The 24775-nt window shown below is 39.8% G+C and overlaps 1 protein-coding gene across 1 annotated transcript in view; it reads left to right on the top strand.

The window, feature by feature from the left end:
• Window positions 1–24775, top strand: part of ITPR2 (inositol 1,4,5-trisphosphate receptor type 2) — a 272128-nt gene that overhangs the window by 82018 nt on the left and 165335 nt on the right. Inside the window, 9 exon segments of the mRNA XM_042795147.1 lie at window positions 560–701; window positions 1469–1627; window positions 2615–2787; window positions 5358–5477; window positions 5579–5764; window positions 6398–6649; window positions 7725–7869; window positions 8815–8965; window positions 23163–23356. Coding sequence (XP_042651081.1) covers window positions 560–701; window positions 1469–1627; window positions 2615–2787; window positions 5358–5477; window positions 5579–5764; window positions 6398–6649; window positions 7725–7869; window positions 8815–8965; window positions 23163–23356 — 1522 coding nt within the window.

A 24775-nucleotide genomic window follows, 5' to 3' on the forward strand; every position in this document is an offset into this window, starting at 1 on the left:
TTTCTTAAATACATTCTCACGAAGGCGCAGACACTGTTGCTAATTGGCTTGGCCTTGTCTAGAGATGGGTCTGACTTGGAGCTGGAGGAGCTTCTCACAGGAGCCACCCCTGTAGCCTCTTACCAAAACACCACCACACACAAACCCAACACAGTCCATATTTTTTTTTTTTTTGTGGACCCATGTCTGTGTCTGTGATAAAGTATAAAAATCTGTGCTAGGCTACATAAGAGTGTCTTTCTACTGTTCCTGGGCCTTGAGGCCAGCAGGTATAGATTTTGGATTTCTGAATACTCTGCATCAAGCCAGCATCCTGTATTTTTCTTTCTTTTTCCCTCTGGTTGTTGTTTAATGCCTTGATAAACAACCCTGTTGATGGATTTAAGCCTCTGCTGAACCAAGGTCTGGAAACCTTAAGCACATGTCAAACTTAACTTTGCAGTGATTGAAGTTTCATTGTGCCACATAAAGCTTGTTCTAAACGGTGATTTTCTCTCTTAATGAATCCTAGCAAGTGTTGAATGACTGTATATAATAATGATTTGTCTGTTCATTCTAGGTTTGTAACCAAGTTACTGGAAGATCTCATTTTCTTTGTTGCTGATGTGCCTAATAACGGGCAGGAAGTTTTGGATGTGGTCATTACCAAGCCAAACCGGGAACGACAAAAATTAATGAGGGAACAAAATATATTGGCTCAGGTATGTCCTACTGTATTAATAACTTGCTTATATTTACTAACAGATTGTAGGAGAGAGTGATGTGAGAAAATGTTATTTTTAGGTAACTTGGCTTATGCCATATTGGGTTTGTGTCTGATTGAGTTGAATAGGTATGACACTGTGTAGTAAGGGCCTGTGAATCAGATAGAAGCATGAGGGGCCATGTCTGATGACTGTTAGTTTCATGTGATTCTGATGACTTTTAGAACTACATTTGATAGCAAATTGTTAACGAAATTTGAAACAAGCTTGCAACATGGTCCCAATCCTGCAAGTATTCCCCATATAGGAAAAATTCTAATGCCCTTATGGGTCCCTGACTTTATATGAGGGCAAACTTGCATGTAAATCAAAATTAATATTCTCTTTAAGTATTTTGCTAAAATTAAAAAAAAAAAAAAAAGGTGAAAAGGATTAAATTGGACAGCAGGCAATATTGTCCCCCTTTTTCATTAATTTATACAAAGTTAAGGCACTTAACTAACAATGTTTAAAATTGGGGATAGCAGTAAAAAGGAAGCAGTGTCAGTCAAGTTGGTGGGAAATGTAAAGATAAATGCATAAAGCTGTAATGTCTGAGATTGTGCCCCCTCTTGTCATATGTAGATAAGTGCAGTGATTCACTTCTGACTTTGATCAATAAGGCCCTTGTGTTGATCCTGTCAGAGGACATTTCCATTGACTGCTACAGGTTAAGCAAAAACCTGGGTTTGATTTTCATTCTCAGTGATTTTGATTTTGAACAGATATTTGGTATCCTCAAAGCTCCTTTTAAGGACAAAGGTGAAGGATCGATGCTGAGACTTGAAGACCTAGGTGACCAGAGATATGCCCCATACAAATACATGTTAAGGTTATGTTACAGAGTTCTCAGACATTCCCAACAAGACTACAGGAAGAACCAGGTCAGTGATATTCAGCACTTTTTTCCTCCTGATTACTATAAGTCTAGGTTTGACATCACTCTCTGCGTTTACAAGTGGGATCCTGTGGTAGTGGTGAAAGGACTAGGTTTTATGTAGGTTAGTAGTAAGAAATCACTGTCCTATATTGCCTCATGCTGAGGAACAGTGTTTTTTTTCTGTAGGCATTTGTATATGAATTGAATGATCAGCAATGAATATCATAGGTTTGCCTTGTACTTTCACAGTTTTAGACTGAGATTGGGGTCCACTGCTACATTCATGAGCTGTTATTATAACTATGCTCTTGGAATCTAGTCTGTAAAGTGGGAAGTCTGCAAAACTGTCTGTTTCTGTTGCTTAAATATTTGTAGAAGGATGACAGTGAATCCGACCAGAGGCTATATTCTATCAGGTAGCCTGATTTCCCCTATATTCTATCAGTCCAGCTTAATTTGCTGGACACTCCCCATGAGCAAGAAGTACTTTAGAACATGGTGTCGAGTGCTTTGCACATTGCAGCGGGGAAAAACTGCACTGACTTTATAGGACTAAAGGGACTAGAGATAAAAGATTGAACCACTATGTGTGGCTTCTTTGTTTTCTTTCTCATGCTTTACAGAAATATTTCTGTCTTGGAGGGAGAGAAAGGGAGGAGGGAAGAGTCAGGAAAGAAAAGCTTCTTAAATGTTGTAAAAACCTTTTAGTTTTTCCTTCTAAAAAAATTGGTTGCCATTTCTTGAATTTCATATATATTTTCATGGATTCAATCCTTTGGTTTATGAAAGAATAAAAAGAATTAGTCATCCCTAATATTTAATCTGTTTCTTGGGTACATATTTTAGGTGTTCAGATGTTATTTAGTTCAGGCTGGTTCAGACAAGAAAGTTTTGAGGTTTATTTTGATTGCTAATTGATCTAGATGCTTCTGGTTCTAGAAGAAAGACATTACTACTTAACAAGTCATCAAGGGAATTTTCGTTTTTTCAGGAATATATTGCTAAGAACTTCTGTGTCATGCAGTCCCAGATTGGTTATGATATTCTAGCAGAAGACACCATCACAGCTTTGTTGCACAACAACAGAAAACTTCTAGAGAAACACATCACAGCTAAAGAAATAGAGACCTTTGTCAATTTACTCAGGAGGAATCGAGAGCCAAGGTTTGAAGTGGTCTACATAATGTTCTTTTTCTGTATTGATAGGCTTTTATATTTGCAGTAGCTGTGAATCTGCCTCCTGCTCATTGTTTTGTTGTCTCTTTCTCCCAGTTTATTTTTTTTTTGTGACCTGGCAGACAAAAACCCCACATGCACAGTGTCAAGCTAGCAAATACCAGAACTACCTGTAATTCTTGGGATTAGACCATATCTGCATTTCAGAACTAAAGCTTACTGAAAAGAGGGTTTATACTTCACAGGACAATTTTGAAAATTTGGTTTTAGTTCAGATCAGGACAAAGAGAAAGAAACAGAAATTTTAATTTCTCAGAATTCTGCAGTTCCTCTGTGAAACTGCCACTTGTATTGATTCCCCTGCTAATAATCTTGGTGCAAATTAATAATGGTTTTCCTGCAGGTTCTCATTCCAGGTCAGACCTGAAAGGGGACTAGGCAGTGAAGATCCCAGTAAACATCTGTCTTAGACCAGGTCTTCCAAAGGAAAAATTCTGGCCTTGAACTTCACTCAGTTGGAAATTATTTTCATTAGCTTTAGGTCAGAATATAAAGGAAATGGAATTTTTTTTTTTTTTAACTTGAGGTTTTAAATGAATTTCTTTTCATTGGATTTTCAGTTGTAAAATTACTGAAGTTATGCAAGTATAAGCAATTAATGTACTGAAGGCCAAATAATGTCCTCTGTAATTGTGAATACCATTTTTCTGTAAGCGATTAAGGTTATTGCTCAAGGCCCTGGTGCTTCACTGCTTCAATTATTCTCTATATATCTGCAGCTGTTTTGTCTCACTCAGTAATCTCATTGCCTCTCCCACGTTAAACTGTGTTGGGTTTGATCAGTACTAAGAGGAAACCACATGAGATCAGCTCCTTTTCAGTGCTGAAGGGTCCTAGTCTTTATTGACAATCTCACGTCACTTTTTTTGTGATGGAGGATGTCATAGTATTTGTTGCATAACTACATGGTGCAACTGCTGTGTATTCATTTCTTTAAGGCTGAAGTCCAAAAGAAGTAAGTGTTTGAAAAATACACCTTGCCAGATGGTGAAATCTGAACAGTAAAAGCTTGGTCTTATGGCACTTATTTTTGTGGAGAATCTTGTAGACTTCTGCAACACTACTAGTGTGAGTAAGAATTGTGGCAGTACGCTCTAAAACACATGCACCACAAAATTTAAAACCTTCCTGAGTTTTAGCTCCAACTAGGTAACTTCCCCAGAATTCTATGCAATTATGTGCTGTTTACTTAAGATTATCTTTGTGATACAATATTGCTGTGCACTGTTAATTACCTGTTGCCACAAAGCTTCATTTCAGTGATGGGTAAAATTGTTCCTAAGTGTATCCTAAAAATGCTTTCTGCACTCAGCCCTTGTAGTTCTCAACTTCTGTGTGGAGCGTGGTCTGTGCTAATGCAGAAATGATTTTCTGTTTCCCTCTGGTAGGATGATCACCTATAGAGGTTCAAACTATTTGATCCTTGAATGGCTGATAGTAGATGGTCAAATTTTTTACCTGGATTTCTAAGGAAGTGGAGTGTATGATCTGTGTATGTGTGAGTGTGCCTGCTCATATCTGCTCCTCCACCTGCTCTTGAGCCTCTTGTCAAGTTTTAGCTACATTTGGTAGAGGAGTGGTGAGCTCAGAAATACTCAGTTCCTACACGTCATGAAAAGAAGAAGCTGCGTAGAGGGAAGAGGCCTTTTTTATATTCCAGGCAGTCAAAGGCTGCAATATGGACTACTGTTAATACACACAGAGGAATCTGTGAAAGAGGGACAAGAAGGAGATCCCTAATGAATGTCCTCACTGCGAGGAAAGCCTGAGCCCGAACCTTGTTAAACATCAGAAGACCTAAATACGAGAGACAAATTCATAGGAAACTGATTTCCATGCAAAACTTTGTTATTCCTGGTTTATGCTGAATGACCTCTCTGAATACAGAGGTCTTGTATTCGAGTCCTGACAGATCTTCACTCTTCACTAATGGTTGGCTGTGTCACTTCAGAGATTTTAAAAGACATCTTTAAAAGGTGGAGGTGTGAACTCCTTCAGTACAGTGGAGGTCCTCAGAGGACACACGGCTATCTCCAGCACAAGTAACATCTCCTTGCTACTTGGGTTAGGGAGATGTGTGTTACCTGATGGGAAGATGGGTGAGAATGTGTACTTCTGCTTTTGGTTCCTGACAAGGACAAGGGCCTTCAGTGGAGCTCCCCTGGCAGCCAAACTTAAGATAACCTCAGGTTGCTTTTCAGTTCAGGTACAACTCTTTGGCCTTTGATTTGCTGTGAAGTGTCAGCCTTGGGATATTTTTCTTTTCTCTCCCTGAGTGATTGTTCAGCACCATTCAGGGTGGCTCTCAAAGTTACTACTTGTCTTTATCCGTTGTGAGTTGCAACAGTATGAATCAGCTAAGATTGTATGTTGATGAATCTTGTGTTATATGCTCCCTTGAGCATACTAGCGATGGGTGCTAGAGATTTCTACTGCAGTGTTTCTGTGTAGTATTTTAATTCTTATGTTCTGTTGCATCTGTGGTTTTTTGACTGCAGATTCTTGGATTATCTATCAGACCTGTGTGTATCTAACACCACAGCAATACCAGTAACTCAGGAACTCATCTGCAAGTTTATGCTGAGCCCAGGGAATGCTGACATTCTCATTCAGACCAAGTGAGCATCCATGATTGGAACATACCTTTTTGTTACCTACTCTGTTGTTATATTTGTAGCAGTTTGCTAGTGGTTCCATTGTGAATGGTTTGTACTTGCAGGCTGGTTTCGACACAGATGGACAATCCCTTGGAATGCCCAGTCATCTCGGATGACATTGATGAAGAGGAAGTGTGGCTTTACTGGATTGACAGTAACAAGGAGCCTCATGGCAAAGCCATCAGGCATCTGGCTCAGGAGGCAAAGGAGGGCACAAAAGCTGATTTAGAAGTTCTTACCTACTACAGGTAAAACTACTTACTCAAATGAAAGAAACTATGAACTCTCGAAGACCCTGGTGCTGTTCTTATCCAGTTTGTTTGCCAATATCAAAAAAGGAAACCAGGTCATGCCAAAAACTTGGATTAAAAGTTTGTTTCAAGTTTTTCATATAGGAAGCATCACAATCTGTGCTGTATATTCCAGACAAATCTTGAGTTTCCTTTGCTCATAACAACTCTTTATGTCTCTTTATCGTTTTGCCTCTTACCTACTATTTATTGGGCTTTATTTTTAGGTTGTGCTGCACTGGAAGCAAGGCATGCTCTGAGGAAGGAGTGTCCTGAGGATTAGAGAGGAAATGGGATCATGGAGCAGTGTCTTAAACTGATTGAAAACAAATAGTCCAAATGCTTCAGCCTTCCATTGAACAATGCTTCCTTTGAGTTTCAAAGGGGCCCAGTCTTCATGGGGGCTGGAGCCTGAAGTTAGCATTTTTAATGGCAAATTGATCCCTTACTTAGCAAAGTCACTCTTGATATTTTTTAGGATTTATATCAGAAAGGCTGATATCAGGCTTGTAAAGTGAGTTTCTGAGGTAAGTTGTTTCATTTCTGACTGATTTCTTTGAATACCATATGCTATTACCTTTTCTTTTTAAGGTACCAACTGAACCTCTTTGCAAGAATGTGCCTGGACCGCCAGTATCTTGCCATCAACCAGATTTCTGCACAACTGTCAGTAGACTTGATCCTAAGATGTATGTCTGATGAAAGCCTCCCTTATGACCTCCGGGCTTCTTTCTGTCGGTTGATGCTACACATGCATGTGGACAGAGATCCTCAGGAATCTGTGGTACCTGTCAGATATGCCAGATTGTGGACTGAAATTCCTACCAAGATCACAATTCATGAGTGAGTCGAAAGTGTTTCAAACTAAAGTACAAAAGCATTTTATAAGGGTTAGACATCTACAACCATTTTGTTCTGAGACTAATGTTGTCACAACATTCATGTGATAGGTATTTTGTTGCAGAGCACAGAGATAGTAATTATTATTACTCTTGGAAACTTCCACGGCTAGCTTTACATGGAAATACTTCTATTTAATTTTTTGCTGTGTTCTTATAGGGAACAAGCTGGGGAAAAATGAAATGGCCTTTCCTCATACCAACTGAACTTCACGTAATCTGATTGTGTCTAATACTACAGGTTTGCTAGGCTGGAACTCAGTTTTGTACTTCAAGCTCAACTGAAAGCCACAGTTGGAAAGCCAGAATTTATAGTTAGGTACAGCTATTGCCCCAGAAACTGTTCCAAGAGGATTTGGCCTCCATCCAGCAAAGTACTTAAGCATGTGTTACATTTAAGCATGGGAGAAGGGCCCATTGACTTCAGTGGAAACCCTCTCTGGCTTAATTGATTTGATGGAGCAGCACCACTGAGCAAGGTGCAGACAGGGAGTATCTGGCTGAAGAGACAGGAAGAAGCATAGCAGTGCAGCAGGCAGCATTGCTTCTGTTAGTGGGATGAAGGTCTGTTTTGACATATACAAAAAATCAATCCCAGTTCGTTGTGCAAAGGAGGAAGCTGGCTATCCTGAGCTGCTCTCCTGATCTGTTCTATTCCTTGCAGAAATAGTAAACTCTGGCTGATGGGTATAGAGGGCAGCTGAGACCTAGTGACATTGAACATTGAATTGCCACAGCAAGATTTAAGAGTGCTATCTGCCAAAACCATAGCTTTTTCCTGTCTCATTTTTTTTTTTTTTTTTTTTTTTTGTCCCATTCACTGCAGCCCTTCCTGGTGCTGTTGGAGGGAAGGTTTGTGCATCCTCTTTCCATATCTATGAAGAATCAGCTGACTTCTACCCCTTTTTACAGAGAACTGACAGTAATTTCATAGCATGGTGATTGGTTTGTTTTTCCTTTAGTCACAGCTGATCCTATATTAAATTTAATTTTCCTTCCTTCTGTGCCTTGCATTTTAGGTATGATTCTTTCACAGACTCTTCGAGGAATGAAATGAAGAGGAAGTTTGCACTAACTATGGAATTTGTAGAAGAGTACTTGAAAGAAGTTGTAAATCAGCCCTTTCCTTTCGGAGACAAGGAGAAAAATAAACTTACATTTGAGGTACTTCTCAGCTACCTGCATCCTACTTAGAGTATTCCTCCTCATTTCAGATAAGTTGACATTGGTTCTTTCAAAATAAAGCTAGCTGCAGAATAAATGTTGGTGTAAAATGTCCTGAAGAAGCACTAGTTCCTAATTCCAGTGTTCTTGGTGATGACTGTTACTGCAGAAAGTAATATTATTGTCTGCTATCAAACAGCTGTATTTTTCCTTCCTTCTCCTAAGATAGTTGCATTTCAGTGGCAGGAGGAGGGATATGTCTGTGGGTGCATGGCCATATGTCTTTTCTCTCCACATTAGTGAGTTAGCTGTGATTCTTCAATGTAAGTAAGTACTATTCTCTGTTTAAGATGACACTGAAGGAAATACTCTGAATAACCTAATCCTGTGTTTTAAATATTATTTGAAATTCCTGACAGAAACTTTAAATAGGCCTAAATCTTCTAGATTCAAATAACATTGAATAAAAGGGAAACGCTTACAGCTTTTGTAGTTCTTCCTTCAACCTACCTCCCAAACTTTGTCATTCCTGCCTCTGGTCATGTAAAATCACCTCTGTTCAAACTTACCACATTCATCTTTTCTTCTGACTTCCATCTTCCCCACAGCTGCTGCCTCTTTAATCAATTTCCTGGAGTCTTTCTTCTTGATCTTTTGTGTTTTCTCAGATGAATTGTATCCTCTCAGGCCTTCCTAAATCCCACATTGGTTTTTCTCTCTGTTGTAATTTGACTGACCAATTCTTTGTCTAACTCTGAAAAACATTTAATGTCATTGGCCTTAGTCCATAGTCCATTTAAATCAGTGGAAAGACTTGTACTAATCGGAATGCACTCTAGATCTGAATCTCTGTGAAAGCTGCTGTGTGAAATGCATCATATTGTGCAGCTGAATACCACAAAGGTTGCCCATACTTCCTTCATTTTTAATTTCTTTTCCTCATAGGTGGTACATCTGGCTCGAAACCTCATATACTTTGGCTTTTATAGTTTTAGTGAGCTTCTCAGACTGACCCGGACGCTGCTGGCAATTCTAGATATTGTTCAAGTTCCTATATCATCATACTTCGAAAGGCTGAGCAAGTTTCAGGATGGAGGTGAGAGAAACAGCAAAGACTTATTCCAGTGTGTAATTCATTATTTAAGTTCAAGATAATTTATGGAATCTCTCATTGATCTTTCAAAGTTCTTTATTCACACATAAACCTACCTACAGGAATGTATTGCAGGATACATTAAGATGGTCAGCTAAAAACGAACCTTTCTGAACAGAGCTGCAGCCTTCACGACTTGTGGTGACAGTGCTGGTGCTGCTAATCCTTTGCTTGTTTGGAATTCAACTTTCAGATCTGGATTTAAGCCTCAGTGTCCCATGTGCTGAACATCCCAAGCAAGTGCAGGTAGTGTTTGCCTGGGCAGAGCGATTATGATGGCTCGTATGTGGCACAAGTGTTTATTAGTTGCCTTAGCATTTCACTTCAAGGGAGAATAAGATGTTACTGGTCCCACAACTTCAGAAGCAACAGATTGAAGTCCAGATGAGGTCGTCTTCTGCATGTGTTTGTCAGTTCAGAATATCCTTTTTTTAACTCAGACCAGGGTGCCTGTCTGACAACACTAGGGCAATATTGCATGTCGCACTGGCTTTTCTACCATGACTTAAAACTGGGTTGAAAAATGGGCATGCCAGGAAGGTGCTGAAACTTAGCAGTTTAGTTTTTCTGTGTGTGCAGAAGGGAGATGTGACAGTCATGTGGGCTGAGGGTTCAGGATACTGACTGATGGCAAATTCTATTTTAATATGTGGCTGGTGTAAGTGTCATTGCACTGCCAGCTGGCCCACAGCACAGCCTTGAGTTTTCCTAATCATCATTTTGCTCAGTCACTCCTACAGATGCCCTGCGTGAGTGTGCCATCCTTCATAACTTTTTTCTTCTTTGAGGTTCACACACTCTGGAGAAGTGTGGACTGTCATTGTCATCTCCAAGCCAAGAAGTATTATGGTTGGTTCTCTTGATCTTTCCTCCATCACTGTCAGTACACTTTACTGAAAGCCCCTGGAAGTCTTGCCTGCGATGCTGTGCACACTAAGGAATGCTATAGCTGGCTGCAGTCTCTCCACAGCTCTAGAGAAAGACTGTATGTTCAGACACTTGGAATTATGTTTCCCATTTTTGTTCCCGAAATACTGCATTGCAGACTGTCTTCTTAAATGGCTCTGGACACAGTTTCACTCCAGAAACAATCTTGGCATATTGGCAAGATGGAACACGCAGATGTGGTTCTTCTGTTTCGCTGTCTCTCTCCTCAAGTATTTAATCCTGATTACACATCTCATTCAATGTTTTTGCTAACCTTCATTACCCATAAAATTATGTCTCATCTTAATCCCCTTTATTGCTATTGAAGGATTTTCTTTCAGGATATATAGGAGAGAAAAGAATTGCCCATGAAGTGCAAACAGACCTACTCTCAGTTATACTAATTTCCAAAGAAATTCCATGCAAGTTAATGAATTTACTCTGAAATAAGTGAGTGTGAAGGAATGCAGAAAATGTCACCACCATGCAAATGGAAACTCAGTAGCTTTGTTAGTAACACTCAACCATTGACTGGAGCCTTGTTGGAAACTTTTGTCACACATCTGTTTTTGTCTCACATTCTTTCAGCAAAAAAGGCACAGAACAAAGGTGGGATTTTGTTGTGTGTCTTAGATTAGCTTTGGCCTTTATACAGATTCTTTAAACTTCTTTCTTGACTGTAGTTTTCTCTATGGACGTTTATCTTTTAAACACTCGACCAGTTCGGGTCAGGATGTGACAATCCACTGAAGTTCTTTTGGAAATGATCTGTGGGTTGGTTTGTGTTTTTTTCCCCTTTTTCCTGGTAACTATATGGCTAGAAAGCCCATTGCTTTAGGGAGGGTTTTTTGCTAGCTCAGACTGTTGTCAGTTGTGTCTGACATCTAAAGGGGGATCAGAGATAAAGATATTGGCTGTGCTGTCTAGGCTTAAAAATAGGTATTGAAATTTTGCTGTGCAGAGACAGGTATTCTTACATTGAAATAGCTGTAAGACTTGTAGGAGAGGCTTTCTACAGTCTGACAAAAGAAAAGGATGCCCATCTATGGATGGTCATATCTTCAGCCTCTCTCTTCTTTTCTGATTGACAGGTCATAAACCACATAAACTGTGCATTCACTTTGCAGTTGAGACAGAATGATCCTGAATGTTTAACTGCTATGTCCAACCATCTTACCATTCCTTCTTGTTTCTCTGGAAATGCATACTTACCTACCCATGGGCAGCATTCGACTATGAAGATGCATATATCACAAAGATGCATAATTTGAAAGCAATTTAAGCAGTTTCGTAATTCCTATTCCCTGTTTTTGAGCACACAGCTCATAGGTTCTTCAGGTATGAAGTTCTATTTCATGTCTGAAAAACATATTACTCAAGCAAAACAGGGCAGTACTTTTCATCAAGAAAAAGCACACAAAACCCAGTCAGCATTAACTTTAATTGCAGATTAAGATTAGAGAAGGGAGCTCAGGAAGAAAGCACCAGGTACTGTAGTTGCTGATGTTCTGGAGACAACTGCTGCGGCTGAAATGTCAACTGTTCATAACTTCTGCCTATCTTTGTTTCATGTGGAAGCTTGCTGGTGAGGCATGAATCAGACCATAAGGGCAGGAGTTTGTCTGGCATAAGTTACTCTAGTTTCCAGGGCTGTGAGAGTTTGTGCCAACTGAGTATTTGGCTCCAATCTTTTTTTCCTTTCCCTTCTGCGTTTTTTTTTGTTTTGTTTTGTTTTGTTTTGTTTGTTTGTTTGTTTGTTTTGTGTCAGGTAACATTTATCAGGTAGCAGTACTTTAAAACCACTCCTGTGGTTGTCTTACACTTGCATCCTGATTGTGTCTTTGCTATAAGGTAATGAGAAGGTTTGAGCAAGGCCCCAAACACACAGAGCCCGTGATGTGCTTGTGTGCTCTCTGCCTTGCTAGGTATCACTTAGCTGTAGCTGAGGAGCGATGTGTCCACACTGAGCTAGAAAGAGTTGAGCTCTGGGGATTTGCTGGCTTGTGCTGTAGCATAGCTGGCTGCTTCTGTGTCCAGTCTTTTCAGACTTCAGGAACTTGCGCTTGAGCCCACAGTAAGGTGCAGGAAGAGCTTGTTTTCTGTCTGAGTGGTGGTGGTAGGCTGGAACTTCTGTGCCTCTGCATGTGTTGGCCTGTAGGTGATGCTAAGGATAAGTGAGTCTCTGCTTGAGACTGGCCTTGAGTCTGTTTGACAGGGAGACCTTGCAGTATTAGAGTTGCTGGAACAGTGTATGAGATGATATTGTGTCTTAATGATGTTCTTGTCCTTTTTTTATGTTCTGGGGGAAGGGGAAAGACCAGGGGGTCTGATTCTACAGTATTTTGCATCTTATGCACTCACTTCTACCCAAACGAGTTTGACCCCAAGAGTACTGATGTTACCTAGGTCCTGTGGAGTCTGGATCCACCTTGTCCAGGATCCGCTAGGGATCCTGAGGGATGAACAGGCCAAGAGAGAAATTGTTCTCCAGAATTTCATCTAGGTCCCCCTTCACTCTGGCAGTAAGGATTGTTCACCAGGGAAAGCTGTGGGTATACACTGTTTTTCAATTTTATAGTACTTGTAAGATTGTACATCAAAGGTTCCCCTTCTCCTTTTACACAGATATCTTCTCTGTCATAAAACTGAGTTGCTGAGAACATGTTCGTTGTTTTATCAGTTACCTGTCTTGGCTTTTTGTTGTCCCCTTTAACTTATAATACTGTTCTCTTAGGCTATTAAGTAAAAAGGATTACAATAGGAAGTAACTCAGCCTGTTTTTTTGTGGTTTTTGAAAATGTGTTGGCGTTTTCTAAAATCAGGATGGTCCATTGAGCTTTTCAGAAAGTGCTTTCTTATTCATAACTTCCATAAAATACAGACAGAAGGATTGTTCCCTGCCTTTGTTCAGGATAGTGGGAGTCCTCCCTCCAGTCAGTTAGGGGTGACGGTGGCTTCTTCCTGCCTTTAGAGGAGATCAGACTCTGCTCTCCCATATCTCTCCAGACTTCAGTAAGGGCCTCACTACACAGCATCCTCTCTGGCAGGTCCAATACTTGCAACGTTCATATCATACCTTCGAATGCAGAGTATTGCAGGTAGGTGTCCCTCCAACACATTATTGCTCTAGCAATGTGCAGGTTTACACAGCTTCTTTCTTACGGAAAGTTAGCTTCCCTGAGTTGCAAAACTCATTACATTGATGTTCTTTTTTTTAATAGAAAAAAAAAAAAAAGTTAAGGTTGTATCTGTTGTGATTTTGTATATATACTCTGAATGTGTGGAAATAAATTACTAGTTTTGGAGATTATAAAAGTTGTGGTGACTTTTTGTGGTTTTTTTTTTTTAATCCATCCAGTCAGTGATCATAAATGTCTAGGCATTAGCTTGAATTCAGTAAGAGCACATGTTTCATACTTTGAGCTTAGAGCTTTGAAGTGTAGCTCTGCAACCCAGTTTTGACAAAAACTGAAAGCCAACCATGATGCCTGGGACTGACGGTTTAATGATATAAAAAATGTGTTTAAATTTTATCAAGCACTAGGGGCCTGATCCTGTAACTCTAATGTAGGACAGTGCTACTGAATACCAGCTTGGGCTCTGTATATTTTAATTTTCATCATTATCTTATTTCAAATTTACATAGATTAATATTAAATGGATATTTAACAGTAGTATTTTGTCAATAATTATGCCTGTTCAGAAATGCAGTTGATTTTCAGGTTCTAGAACAAGTGACTTGGCAAGAGGTTTGATCAACTGGAAAAGTCATGTGATTCCTATTCTGCAGCTGTAGTAGATCCAAGGTGGCAGCTCTAAAAGTTAAGAATTTTGGGCAGGATCTATTTATTTTACATGATAGGTCTTGCATTTTAGTTTTGTTAAAAGGTATTGATTTCTATGGGAAACTTGGTGCTGAATAAATTTGGGAACAGATAGGGTATATTGCTTTTCCATTACTGACATTGATTTGTTCCAGGTCAGTAGCAACAAAAGCTTCCAGCATTTGATTCCTATAATGTGAAGTTGTAGAGAACTGGTGAGCTTGGCTCTTTACTGGTTTCGCCACTGCTCCACATCGTGAAAACTAGTCAGGATTTTGGGAATGAGTAGAAATACATTAATGGCAGGTGGAAGAATGAGGTGGATCTTGGTTGTGGGAAGCCTGCCTGGAGTTGTGCACCTCAAAATTGAAACAACCAAATTTACAGCACCAATCTGGAGTCTTCTTCCCTGTTTAATATTTATTTCTTAAATAGACCCACTTATTTCGGTAAAACTACTTGCTAAGTAAGGAAGTATATATGACAAGTGTTGAACTGTTGAAGCAAATCTGCAAAATGGGATGTATTTTTAGGCTTAGGTGGAAGTTGCCTGAAGACTTAATTAACCTTTTACCTCAAGATGTCCTTTTCCATCATTTGCTTAAATTTTGAGTCACCTTCAAGGCTGAGGTAGTCCTTGATGTTGTGTGTGAGTTTCTCTATCTTGGTTCTGCAAAGATTCTGAAAAGATCCTTATGTTATTGCAAATGTTATGCCTTACTTCCTTTAAAAAGCTTGATTTTAATGCCACTGTCAGTTACTTTAACCAGAATTAAATTAGTGTGCATGTAGTTTTCAGGTGTGACCTTATTTGACGACAACAGATTGGGGAAAGTTGGCTAGAAACATTTGTGAGATAGGACCCTGGAAAAAGAAAATATGTATATTTTTGGAAATGCTTCTTACCTAGATTACATCCTAAAAATTAATTTACTTGAAAAAGTTGCAGCCAACTTCTTATTTTAAAATCAGAGTTTCTTAACTTTGAAACATTTTCTGAGGTTATTTGAAGCTTTTTTCTGTTTCTTTTTTCCCCTTTCAAATTCTAAAAAATATGGGGTTTACAAAATATACTACCTATATCCTAAAATGGCAATTTTTCTTAAGGAGAAAGTGAGGACTTCATTTAATAGTGCTGTCATTCTGGCACCTTTCAAGAACATTATAATCTCTTGCAGTTTTAATTAAAAGGTAAAGTCACTGCTCTCCTAATAAGTGCACCCTGCTGTATCATTCCAGATTCAGGAGCTAATCTGCCTTGTCCAATACTGGTTATTTATTCTCTGTGAATTAAAATGCACATCTTTCTCTAGGTGTGATTTGATCTTTCAAATAGTTGATTTTAGTCAAACCATTCAGCTGCAGCATATGTCAGGTCTGAAAGATGAAATGACATGGAGCTCAGTGTTATTTAGTTAATGTTGTTTGGGAATGAGAATAATGACATGCAAGGAAATACATCCTTGAATTTAAGCTGCATATATCTTGGGATGCATTTCACAGTGCTGGGCATCATTTTGAAAAAGCCCTTGGTGATACAGACCTGGGTTATCTGCAGAGTATGTCTTTCCCTCAGGAGATCTATGTAAATGGCTACAATTTTCCTGAGCCAGTGTCCGCTAACATTAGTTAGAGTCTTTCAGTTCCCTTCGCTTCCACAAAGGAAGGCTATACTCAGTCTTTTTGAAAAACAGGTTTTAAAAACTACCTATAATAATCTCCAATTGCTCCTGCCTCAGTGATTCTCACACGAAATGTGTTGTTCATGACTGGCTCAACAGATGCCTTCTTTTACCTATTCAAACCGGTAGCCAGATATCCCAGCTCCTTCACATCATGTCTGGGTATTTAGCTTGGTACCATCCCTCCTGTAGACTGAAGGGACTGAAGATCTGTCCACAGGTGTCCTGAGACTGTGGAACATTTCTCTGAAAATATATAATGAAACTGTGTCATGCTGCAAGCTTGCTGCTTTGTTGTGATGTACCCCAAAGGATTCGACCCTGGTGGGGGTCAGAATGGGGAAGCCCCTGCTCTCTCCTGAAGACTTAAGCACTGGTGAGCTGCCATCTCTCTGCAAAGGGGTGCTTGTATATCAGTGTGTCAGGGTGTTCTTGTCCAGTTGTTTGTCCCTTTGATACATCCTGGCAGTCTGCTTAGCCTCTCAGCTTCAACTGAGCAAGAAGATAGGTAGAATTTTCTTCCAGCCCTCTTGGCTGCAAGTAGAGATGCACACTGCTTAGAAACACCAGTGAGACCACTACCAGAAAAGGGTTGAGAACAAGGTTGGACCTGCCATTTCATTATGCCTGTGGGTCATCTGTGACCAAGAAGGACCTTATTTCATCCAGGACTATTAGAAACTACTATATTTTTTTCTGAGCCCTGCATCCATGTCTGTTAGCTGCTCTTTTGTCTAGTTAACAATTTGAAATATCTTCTTGAGGCGTACTTTGATTAGCAGAGCTAATGAGGCAGTGGCTGCCTGGCAGACTGGAGCAATAATTTATGCCAGCAGTTTACGAAAAAAAAAAAAAAGGGTTACAAGAGAAAAAAAGATTTAACCCTTAGGAAAGTTAGCTGTGTTAGTCACAGATGTCTATAACGAAGCAACTGCTGTTCAGTGCAAAATACTGTCAGACTGAAGGGGAGGTCACTCTGAGAGTTTAATTCTCTGGCATGGACCATTTCTCTTTCTTCCTTATTCTTTCCGTCATCATGAGACCTGTGCATTAATGTGATTCTAGAGACCATTGTTCTTCTAGGAATCAATATCTATTTCATAGATGTAACTTGGCTAGAATACTTGATTCCCATGATGCTTTCTACCTTCAAGGCCAACATGTTGATGTATGTATTTTTTCCTTTGTATGATGTCCATGTCATGAAAGCTGTAGATTTTGACACTGCTTTGTGGTTTTGGGGATAGGCAACATCAACAGAACCTGCAGAATGTCAGGACAAAGTGATGTCTGGTGGATTTGTATCATGGCTGGGCAGCAGTGAGTTTGTATGCAGTAAGGGAGGACTTGTGGGTATACTGTAGGTAAGTGGAGCCTGAGGTGGCCAGATTCACTCGAGGGGTTGTGCTTTGCATATTGTGGAGGTTTTTTGTTTTGCCTCATTATTTATGAGGGCTGTATAAAATGTAGAAGTGACCTCACCTTCTGCCCTTAATGTCATGTATTAGGTTTTCTGTGAGGCTTACCTGAGGTCAGCTAGTTATTGAGCGATGAAGAATGGTTTAATGAAGAAATAAAGTGTGGTTCTTGGCCTGTTTATGGTAGGTTCTGCAGTCTTTATGAGCAAATTCTGTAGAAAACCTGTAAAAATTAATACCTCTTTCACAAACAGAGCTGTAAGGCTTAATGCTTCTAGCAAATAATATATAGCTCTAAAGGGTTTGAAATAAAATGTGTTCCTTTAGGTACTGAAGTGTTGTTATTATATGTCTTAAAAATGGCTATAACTTTTCACACAGAAAAATTAAATTGCGTGAAGCAATGTAGCCAAATCAACAAAGGCAAAGAAACGTAGAGCTAAAGCTGCCATTGGATTTTTAATTTAGCCCTTGGTAACTAGACATTTCTGCGCATATGGTTCCCTATCAGAGGGTCCCCAAGGGTTGGCAGTGCTGCATGCTTTAAGATGGCACTGAAACTTTTAAGAAGCTGATGGTGGATCAATAGTATAGGTCTCACTGAAATCCACAAAGTCAGGGCCGTTTGGAGTCAAGGTTCCTGTCTCAGCAGTCATCGGCAAAGCGACTTGCTGTTATAAGTACTGTCTGAAAACCTGGTTGAATGCACCTACACTGAGGCATGGGTGAGACAAAGTCAGTTTTGCTGAAACTGACTTTGATGATGGTAAAAGTTTAGGACTTTCAGCAACATGCCAGATGCCTCCTAATGTAGCAGTGAGCTTGGAAAACAGCCTAAAGCTTCAGCAGCGCACTGGCAAAATTCAGGTTTGCCCCACCATGGCTACAATTGGTAAAAGTTAATTTCACAGGAAAAATGAGAGTGGCTGAGGAGGACTGAGAAGGTTTTGGGACTTCACTGGGTTGTAGATGGGGAAGGAGGCCTGAAGGGCTGTGGTGAAAGAAGCTGGGATGTCAAGGAGGAGCTAAGTATGTTGGTAGCACATGCTGTCTGGCTTGTGCCCTGCTACATTGGAAGGGGAAGTATTTTCTAGGAGGTGTTTGGAAGAAGTTGAAGTCAAGTGTCCTAGTCAAAAGCATGCTCAGGTTTGATGACATCACAGGGCAGTCTCTGTAACTTAATTACAGAGACAATGCAAGAAATGAGAGATTTTTGCAAAACCATTGATTTGTCTCCCTCCCTTCCCTTCCCCCTCTCCCCCCCCCCCCCCCCCAAGCAAAATTGAAGAACATACTGGGCTTTTATGTACAGGTTAATGGAATTTGTTGGAGCAGTGGCTGCTGCATATACATTTGTCTTTTCTGATCATTAAGTACCAGGTTTCTTGAAGAACCCATCATATGTCAGCTCCTATTTAGGAGTTTAGTTTCCAGAAACTTTGAGCATCCAGCTTCTCCAGTCCCTAATGAGAGCTGCTGGGTGTTAAAATCCTTTTGAAAATACAGGCACTTTTTACATTTCTGAGTAGGGAGCTGATCACTGTGGAAAACTATTTGAACTAAAATTGGCTAGGCAGTTTTGAAAATTGAGTCCTAGTCATCCATCTTTCCTATATCTGTGTTGAGGAAGACTGGACAACAACCTTAGTAAGAGCAGACTCTGTCCTTCTGTGGCAGCTGGGGACCAGATCAGGTGTATATAGTTAATTTTTAAATAAAAAGGCTGCCAGTCAGTTTCTTGGTGGGCTGTCTATGGAGTAGTGGGCTGCTCGCCGTAAGGGTATCTGCTGGCCTTTGAGTCTGTCTCATGCGCATTCACTTTCAGCTACCACACGGTTCTCTGCCCTGTTTGTGAAATACCTGAAATGCTGTGTGTATTGGAGAACCAGCTGAGGATGCTGCATAGCACTTGGCTAGGAACAATTTGAAGAAAAGGCATGAGTTGCCAGCTGCCTTTGACAGTTGTTTTTCTTTCTGAATATGGTATTTTGTCACTTACCACCCATACTGTATTACATAGCAGATTGTTGTTTACTTTTATATTCTGCTTTTAGAATTTTTGCAACCAGTAAATGACTTAACAAGAAAATATGTTTATGTAGGAAATGAAGTGTCAAATTACCCACTCTCTGAAAAATCTTTCTTCTCAGAGAGGTCGCTGTGTTGCCAATTGTGCCAAATTCTATGAGATTATGTGCTACAGTTTCGTGAGAGAAACTGATATTCATTAGGAAGTTGTGATCATTGTAATAAAAAGGAGATGCACAGTTGTCTTCTCCAAACATGACAAGCATTCTCTTCTTTCCTATTCTTTCAGTGCCTGTCAATCTGCAGATCCTTTACCACTTGCACATACAGTAATTTCAGTCTTCCATTGGCTAGCCTTGTGAGACCATATATTCAGCAGGAGGCATTTCTGATGGGTCCACTGCTTATGGAAGGTTCTTGGCATCTGACTTTTCTTGGCAGAGGGAGGAACAGAGAGGAAGAACTGGGGTGAGGAAGGGAAAGTTGGAAAAACAGGAGAAGGTTCATGGATATTGCCTTGCATTCTTTTCCTCTGTTGGCCAGTCACAGCTCCAAGCACTTTTGCAGCAGTTTGCTGATGAGAGAAGTGGTTGGCTGCACACAATAGCACCATACAACATTGCAATGACCATTCTCTCCCTGCCCCTCTTCTCAGCCATATATAAATGTTAATACCTTGACCTCAAAGAAGACAACAAATGATGGAGGTCAGCAGGTTAAGGATGGCAGTACTGTATGAAAGCACAGCTCAGGCTTCTCTTCACTTATCTCTAGCAAAGTGCACACAAAAGTAATCAGGGTTCACATCTACTTGCTATGTCTCCTGATTTAGCTCAGTTAACTACCTGCAGCAGAAAGTTAATTTTTTCTTGGGCATTGGTATTCAGGAAGCACTTTGGTGCTGTAACTAAGATCAGAGCTCTGTTATTTTAGTCACTGTGTGCATATGTACTAAGAACTTAAATCTCTTTTATTGAGCCAGTGTATTTTGTCTTGCATTGTTGCAGGCTTAGCTGACATGCAGTCAGTCACTTTTTAAGCCGCAGTAACCTTTCTGCATGCCTTACCTCAGAGACTCATACCCTTTCCTGCTGAGATAACTATTAAAGCCAAGAAAACACAAAAGCATAGTAAGAAGAAACAACTCACTAGCAAGACTGCTGCTGGCCCCTGATGTTTGTGAGTGACAGATTTAAATCCATGCTTAACATGGTCTAGACTTCCAAGGCTGGACAGATAACACTGAGCACCATGAGTGCTGATTACTGGGGGATTTTTTGAAAGAGAAGCTACTGCACGTGAATGATCATCATGGCTTCTGTCGAAGGATAGAGTAGTTCTTCCCAGTGTTGAGATACAGTCAGCTGCTTCATTGCCATGTATGAATGTGCTGGTTGACTGCTGTCTAGTCCTAAGAGATGGTCACATTTCATCAGCACCCTACAAAACACAGTTGTTAAAATACCTTTCCTGAAAAAAAATGCTGAATTGCTTCATTTGCTATATTATTTTCACTCTGGGAATATTCTCCCCAAGCCTGCTCTGAGGTAATTGAAAATAATAGTCAGCACCAGGCAGTTAGTTAAAAAGTTTTCCGAGATGGGTTCACCCACGACATCTTGTCTCACTGCTGTTACTGACAGAAACAATGCAGTATTAAGTCGCTACTCATTTCAGCTGTAAATACCAAACTGGATTAAGTAGATTTTTCTCTCACTAAAATCCTTTCCTATGCATTAATGAAATACAATTTGAAATGGCAGTGATAATAAGTACCACCTTAATCCTCCTTTGCTTTCCTGCCTCTAGCTGTTTAGATCAGCCTCATGAAGGTCAAGAGTAAAGGAATGTTGTGGACAGAGGGTTTATGCTCATTACTGATGCTGTTGGGAAGCAGCTTCATAACAACTGCTCACTGGTTTGTACCACCTTTTACCACTGGTGTTCTGTGAGTAAGGGGAAAGGACAGCAGTCATCTAATTTCTTTTTACTTCCTAGATGCTTTTATGGACTGTATCATCAAAGTAGCTGAGCGCCTCCTACTCTTTGTTATATCAGGCCTCTCACTGTCCATTTTAGAGGTGGAGAAACTAGTTGTCTCATTTATGGAGGTGGTCTTGAAATGCAGAGAGAGTGACTAATTCCTTGGTCACAAAGAGAGTGGACTCCCATTCCCTGTGGTGCCTGTGCAGCACCCCAGTGACAGCTGAGAAATAAGCGAGATGTATGCTCTAGGCTAAATCCCAGCTTTCTTTCTCCAAGAACATGAGGTCCACCCAAGTCATTGTCTGACTTCTTGTCCAAAAGATGCTACCTTTTTTGTTAAGTTTACACGGAGTGGACTTTAGTCGTGAAGGGACTAAAGGGAGAGAGAGAGAGATCCATACTGTGTTATTCCCTAGTTGTTTTATTTGATTTGAAAGGAAAATGCACCGTTTTAATTTTGCAGCAAGAAGGGTATTTGGAATGATTTTGTTTGCTTTATGCTGGTATAAGCAGTTAGGAGAACTTTCTGTGTCTGCCTAATGTGAGGATCTAGCCCTTATTTGGGCTTCTAGCTTTTTTTTCCTAACATCATGCAAAGTCAGAAGTACATTTTTTTCCCTCCTTTGTAGGGACTTAAAGTATTATTTTCAAAAGACCAATTCAGAGTGATTGCACACCAGACTGGATGCCGAATGGGACCTCAAACGTGACACTAATCTGCCTCATCCACTTTGAAAAAGCAAATTCTTTGTGCGTTTTCCTTTTAAAGTCAGGGCTGAAGGCATCCTCTTTCCCTGCATGCAGTACTTGAGCTCTATGGATTGAAGAAAGAAGGGCATAAGAGGAGGATATTGCTAACAAAATAAAATATAGCTTTGGCTTTTTACAGCAGATTATGTGGGAAGAGGGTCTCTTCTGTGTGAGTAAAACTTGTCAGCTGCATGGTGATTAAAGTGTACTAAAAGACATGCAAGAACTATTCAGGCTTACCTCAGCAAAGCTACATTTCCTCCATTCTTTTGTTTGCCTTTGGTGTAGTCTAGGTCTTGGCACTCTTTCTGTGAAGAGATGTTATCATTTCTTTCCCTTCCTCCATTCATGCAGATCTGTGCTTTGCACGAAAGGAAACTAATTCAGGTAGGCAGGTAGCATGATACTCTCATTCTTTCTTTTCCTCACCTTTGGAAGAAGATAGTAATTGATTTACTGAGATACTTTTCATATAAAAATTCACTATGAAGAAAGACCAGTATAGTCTATGAGAACAGATGGTATTTCTTGGTAGATTTTGCTGAACTGGCATCATTGATAGGTACTATTGCAACTAGACTGGATAAAGTATTTGCCACATGAGTGTAAAGTAATTCTTTATCCCAGGTATAACCTCTGAAGGGCACTGTGATTACAGATACTAGTTTGACCTTCAGGACAGCCATCAGGGCCTGACATTCTCCTGGGACTTTTTTGAAGGGGGATGGTTGGCTAGCTGTTTCAGTTGGCTTTGGTTTGTGGCCTGTTATTTGGACTGCATGCAGAGATTGATCAGACTTGCACAGCCTCAAATCTTTACTTTCTCTTAGTGTGACATATAAGGTACTTGGATAGTTTCCTTCCAGCTTCTGCAGTGCCACAAGCAACCTTACTTTCAGGCGCATATATTATGTCCAGTCACCATGATGAAGATATTGGTGGGAGTAGGCATGGAAAATGAACTCCTCCCGTGTGTCAGCAAAGCAAGGGCATAAATTGCAGCAATAGGTGATATAAATGAAATACCAATAAAAGTTTTCTAGCAATAACCATAGTCAAGTACTGGAATCGCTTGCCTAGGGATGCTGTATAATGTGGTATATGCAACGCTTAAATATTCTTAGAAATAGGTTAAGCAAACCTCTTTCAGAAATGGTCTTAGATGTAGATAATATACCTTCAGACAAAGGAATGGACTAGGTGAACTGCTAAGATTTCTTTTGGTCTACTTTTCATGATTTCTTGAACATGTTAACAGAGCTGTGGAAATACTTCAGCATCTTTTCCATCTGTTGACCTGTAAGAAACAATCTCCTGGAAAATCATTGTAGAAAATTTGTCCCTAAACCACTAATTTGAATGAATTAATTCTCCTGAGTTTTGATCAGGAATTGAGGACTTGTTTTTCAATATGCCTGTTAAGACTGTAAAAGGAATTTGACAACATGGGTGTACGTGCGATACATAGCTTTGCAAGCAAGCCTTACTAATGGCGAATATATATGTGGTTTTGTTTAATGCATAGGAAACAATGTTATGAGGACCATCCATGGCGTAGGAGAGATGATGACCCAAATGGTGCTGAGCAGAGGATCTATATTTCCCATCAGTTCCCCTGATGTACAGCCAAGCATTCACCCAAGCAAGCAAGCCAGTGCCTCAGACAGTGAAGATGTGATTGTAATGGACACCAAATTGAAAATCATTGAGATTTTGCAGGTAATCATGATTTGTGGAACGTTACATAGCAGTCATTTCACAGTTATTTACTTATTCACATAGTGACAAGTTTTGTTACCTACATTCTTACTGTTTGTTGGGCTGATCATTGTAAAATTAACACTTTGATGTGAGGAAGAATACTCCTTTGTGTGAGCGATTGTACAGTTGTCGTCCTCACTCTGTTACACCTACTTCACTTTTGCTGTAGAGACTCTGTCACTATAACTGTGAAAAGGCAGACCTTATCTTTTCGTCTGCCTCACTAATGTTTTCTGAAGACAGCGTGTCTGTTTCTAGTTTCATTAACGCTCATTTTACACTGGGGTAGCTTGCTTGACTTTATTATTTGACTCTTCTGTTACAGTAGTGTGATGAAGGGCAGAATTGGACATAGAACCACTGAGGTCATGCGAGACCACACACTTTTGAAGTCTTTTTCAGAATTCCACTGTTAGATTGAGAATAGTCCGTGGGCTGCTATGATTTTCTCCCAGCTGAACTGACAAGCTGTGTGACACTAGCATGCCTCCTGAGAGATAATTTTCATTTTGTGCTATTAGTAAGTGAAATGGCACACATTTGTTCTGTATATCAAATCCCAGTTTCTGCAATACTTAGGCACTGAAAGAATGTTTCAGTGTTTTCTATAAATTCTGCAGATCTGTTGGTACCATTGTCACTTTTGAAGGATTCCATTTGTTTTGACTGCTTATAAATGATTTAGATTACCTTAATTACTTGTCATCTGAAAGCCTATCAATTGTTAGAGTATCCTTCATACTGCATACTTTGGTTCCAGAGCTCCTTTAGTTTAAGGCTTATGGTAACGGACAGTGCTATGAAGTTACATCACTTAAATAATACCATTCATGTATATTGCTTTTCACTTCCATTTGGTTTTTGACTGAGTTTCTCTCCATACTATCTTGCTCTACTGGTTGATGCCTAGGAGGATGATTCCAGGACACCAACCTTGTCCTGTGCATTCCCTGGCTGCTCACAGGCAAGAGAATCACATTTTGTTTCATCCTCTCCTTTTTCACAGCACGTTCAGTGTGAGAGCACCCAGGATTGGAGAGCGTTAGATCCTAATTTGTTACTTAATCTGTGGCTTGTTAGTTGTGGTTTAATCACATGGTCAAATTACTGCAGATTAGCAAGTTGTCATATGTCGGGTAAATCACAGTAAATGTGCGTATGTATGATTTTAGTTCACAAGAAATACAAAATGATTCAGTTTTGTTTAATGTGCAATGGAGGAAGATTAATTTAAATCACTTTACCTTTCATTACTGTGCTATTACCCTAAAAGGCGGGTAAGAATATTTTAGATTTATTGGATTACCATGTATAGCTAGTACAATGGTGATTAAAACTATTCCATTCTAAGAAATATTTCAGTTTATAATAATGTAA

The sequence above is a fragment of the Tyto alba genome, unplaced genomic scaffold (assembly GCF_018691265.1).
Source record: "Tyto alba isolate M040663 unplaced genomic scaffold, T.alba_DEE_v4.0 Super-Scaffold_21, whole genome shotgun sequence".
NCBI lineage: Eukaryota > Metazoa > Chordata > Aves > Strigiformes > Tytonidae > Tyto > Tyto alba.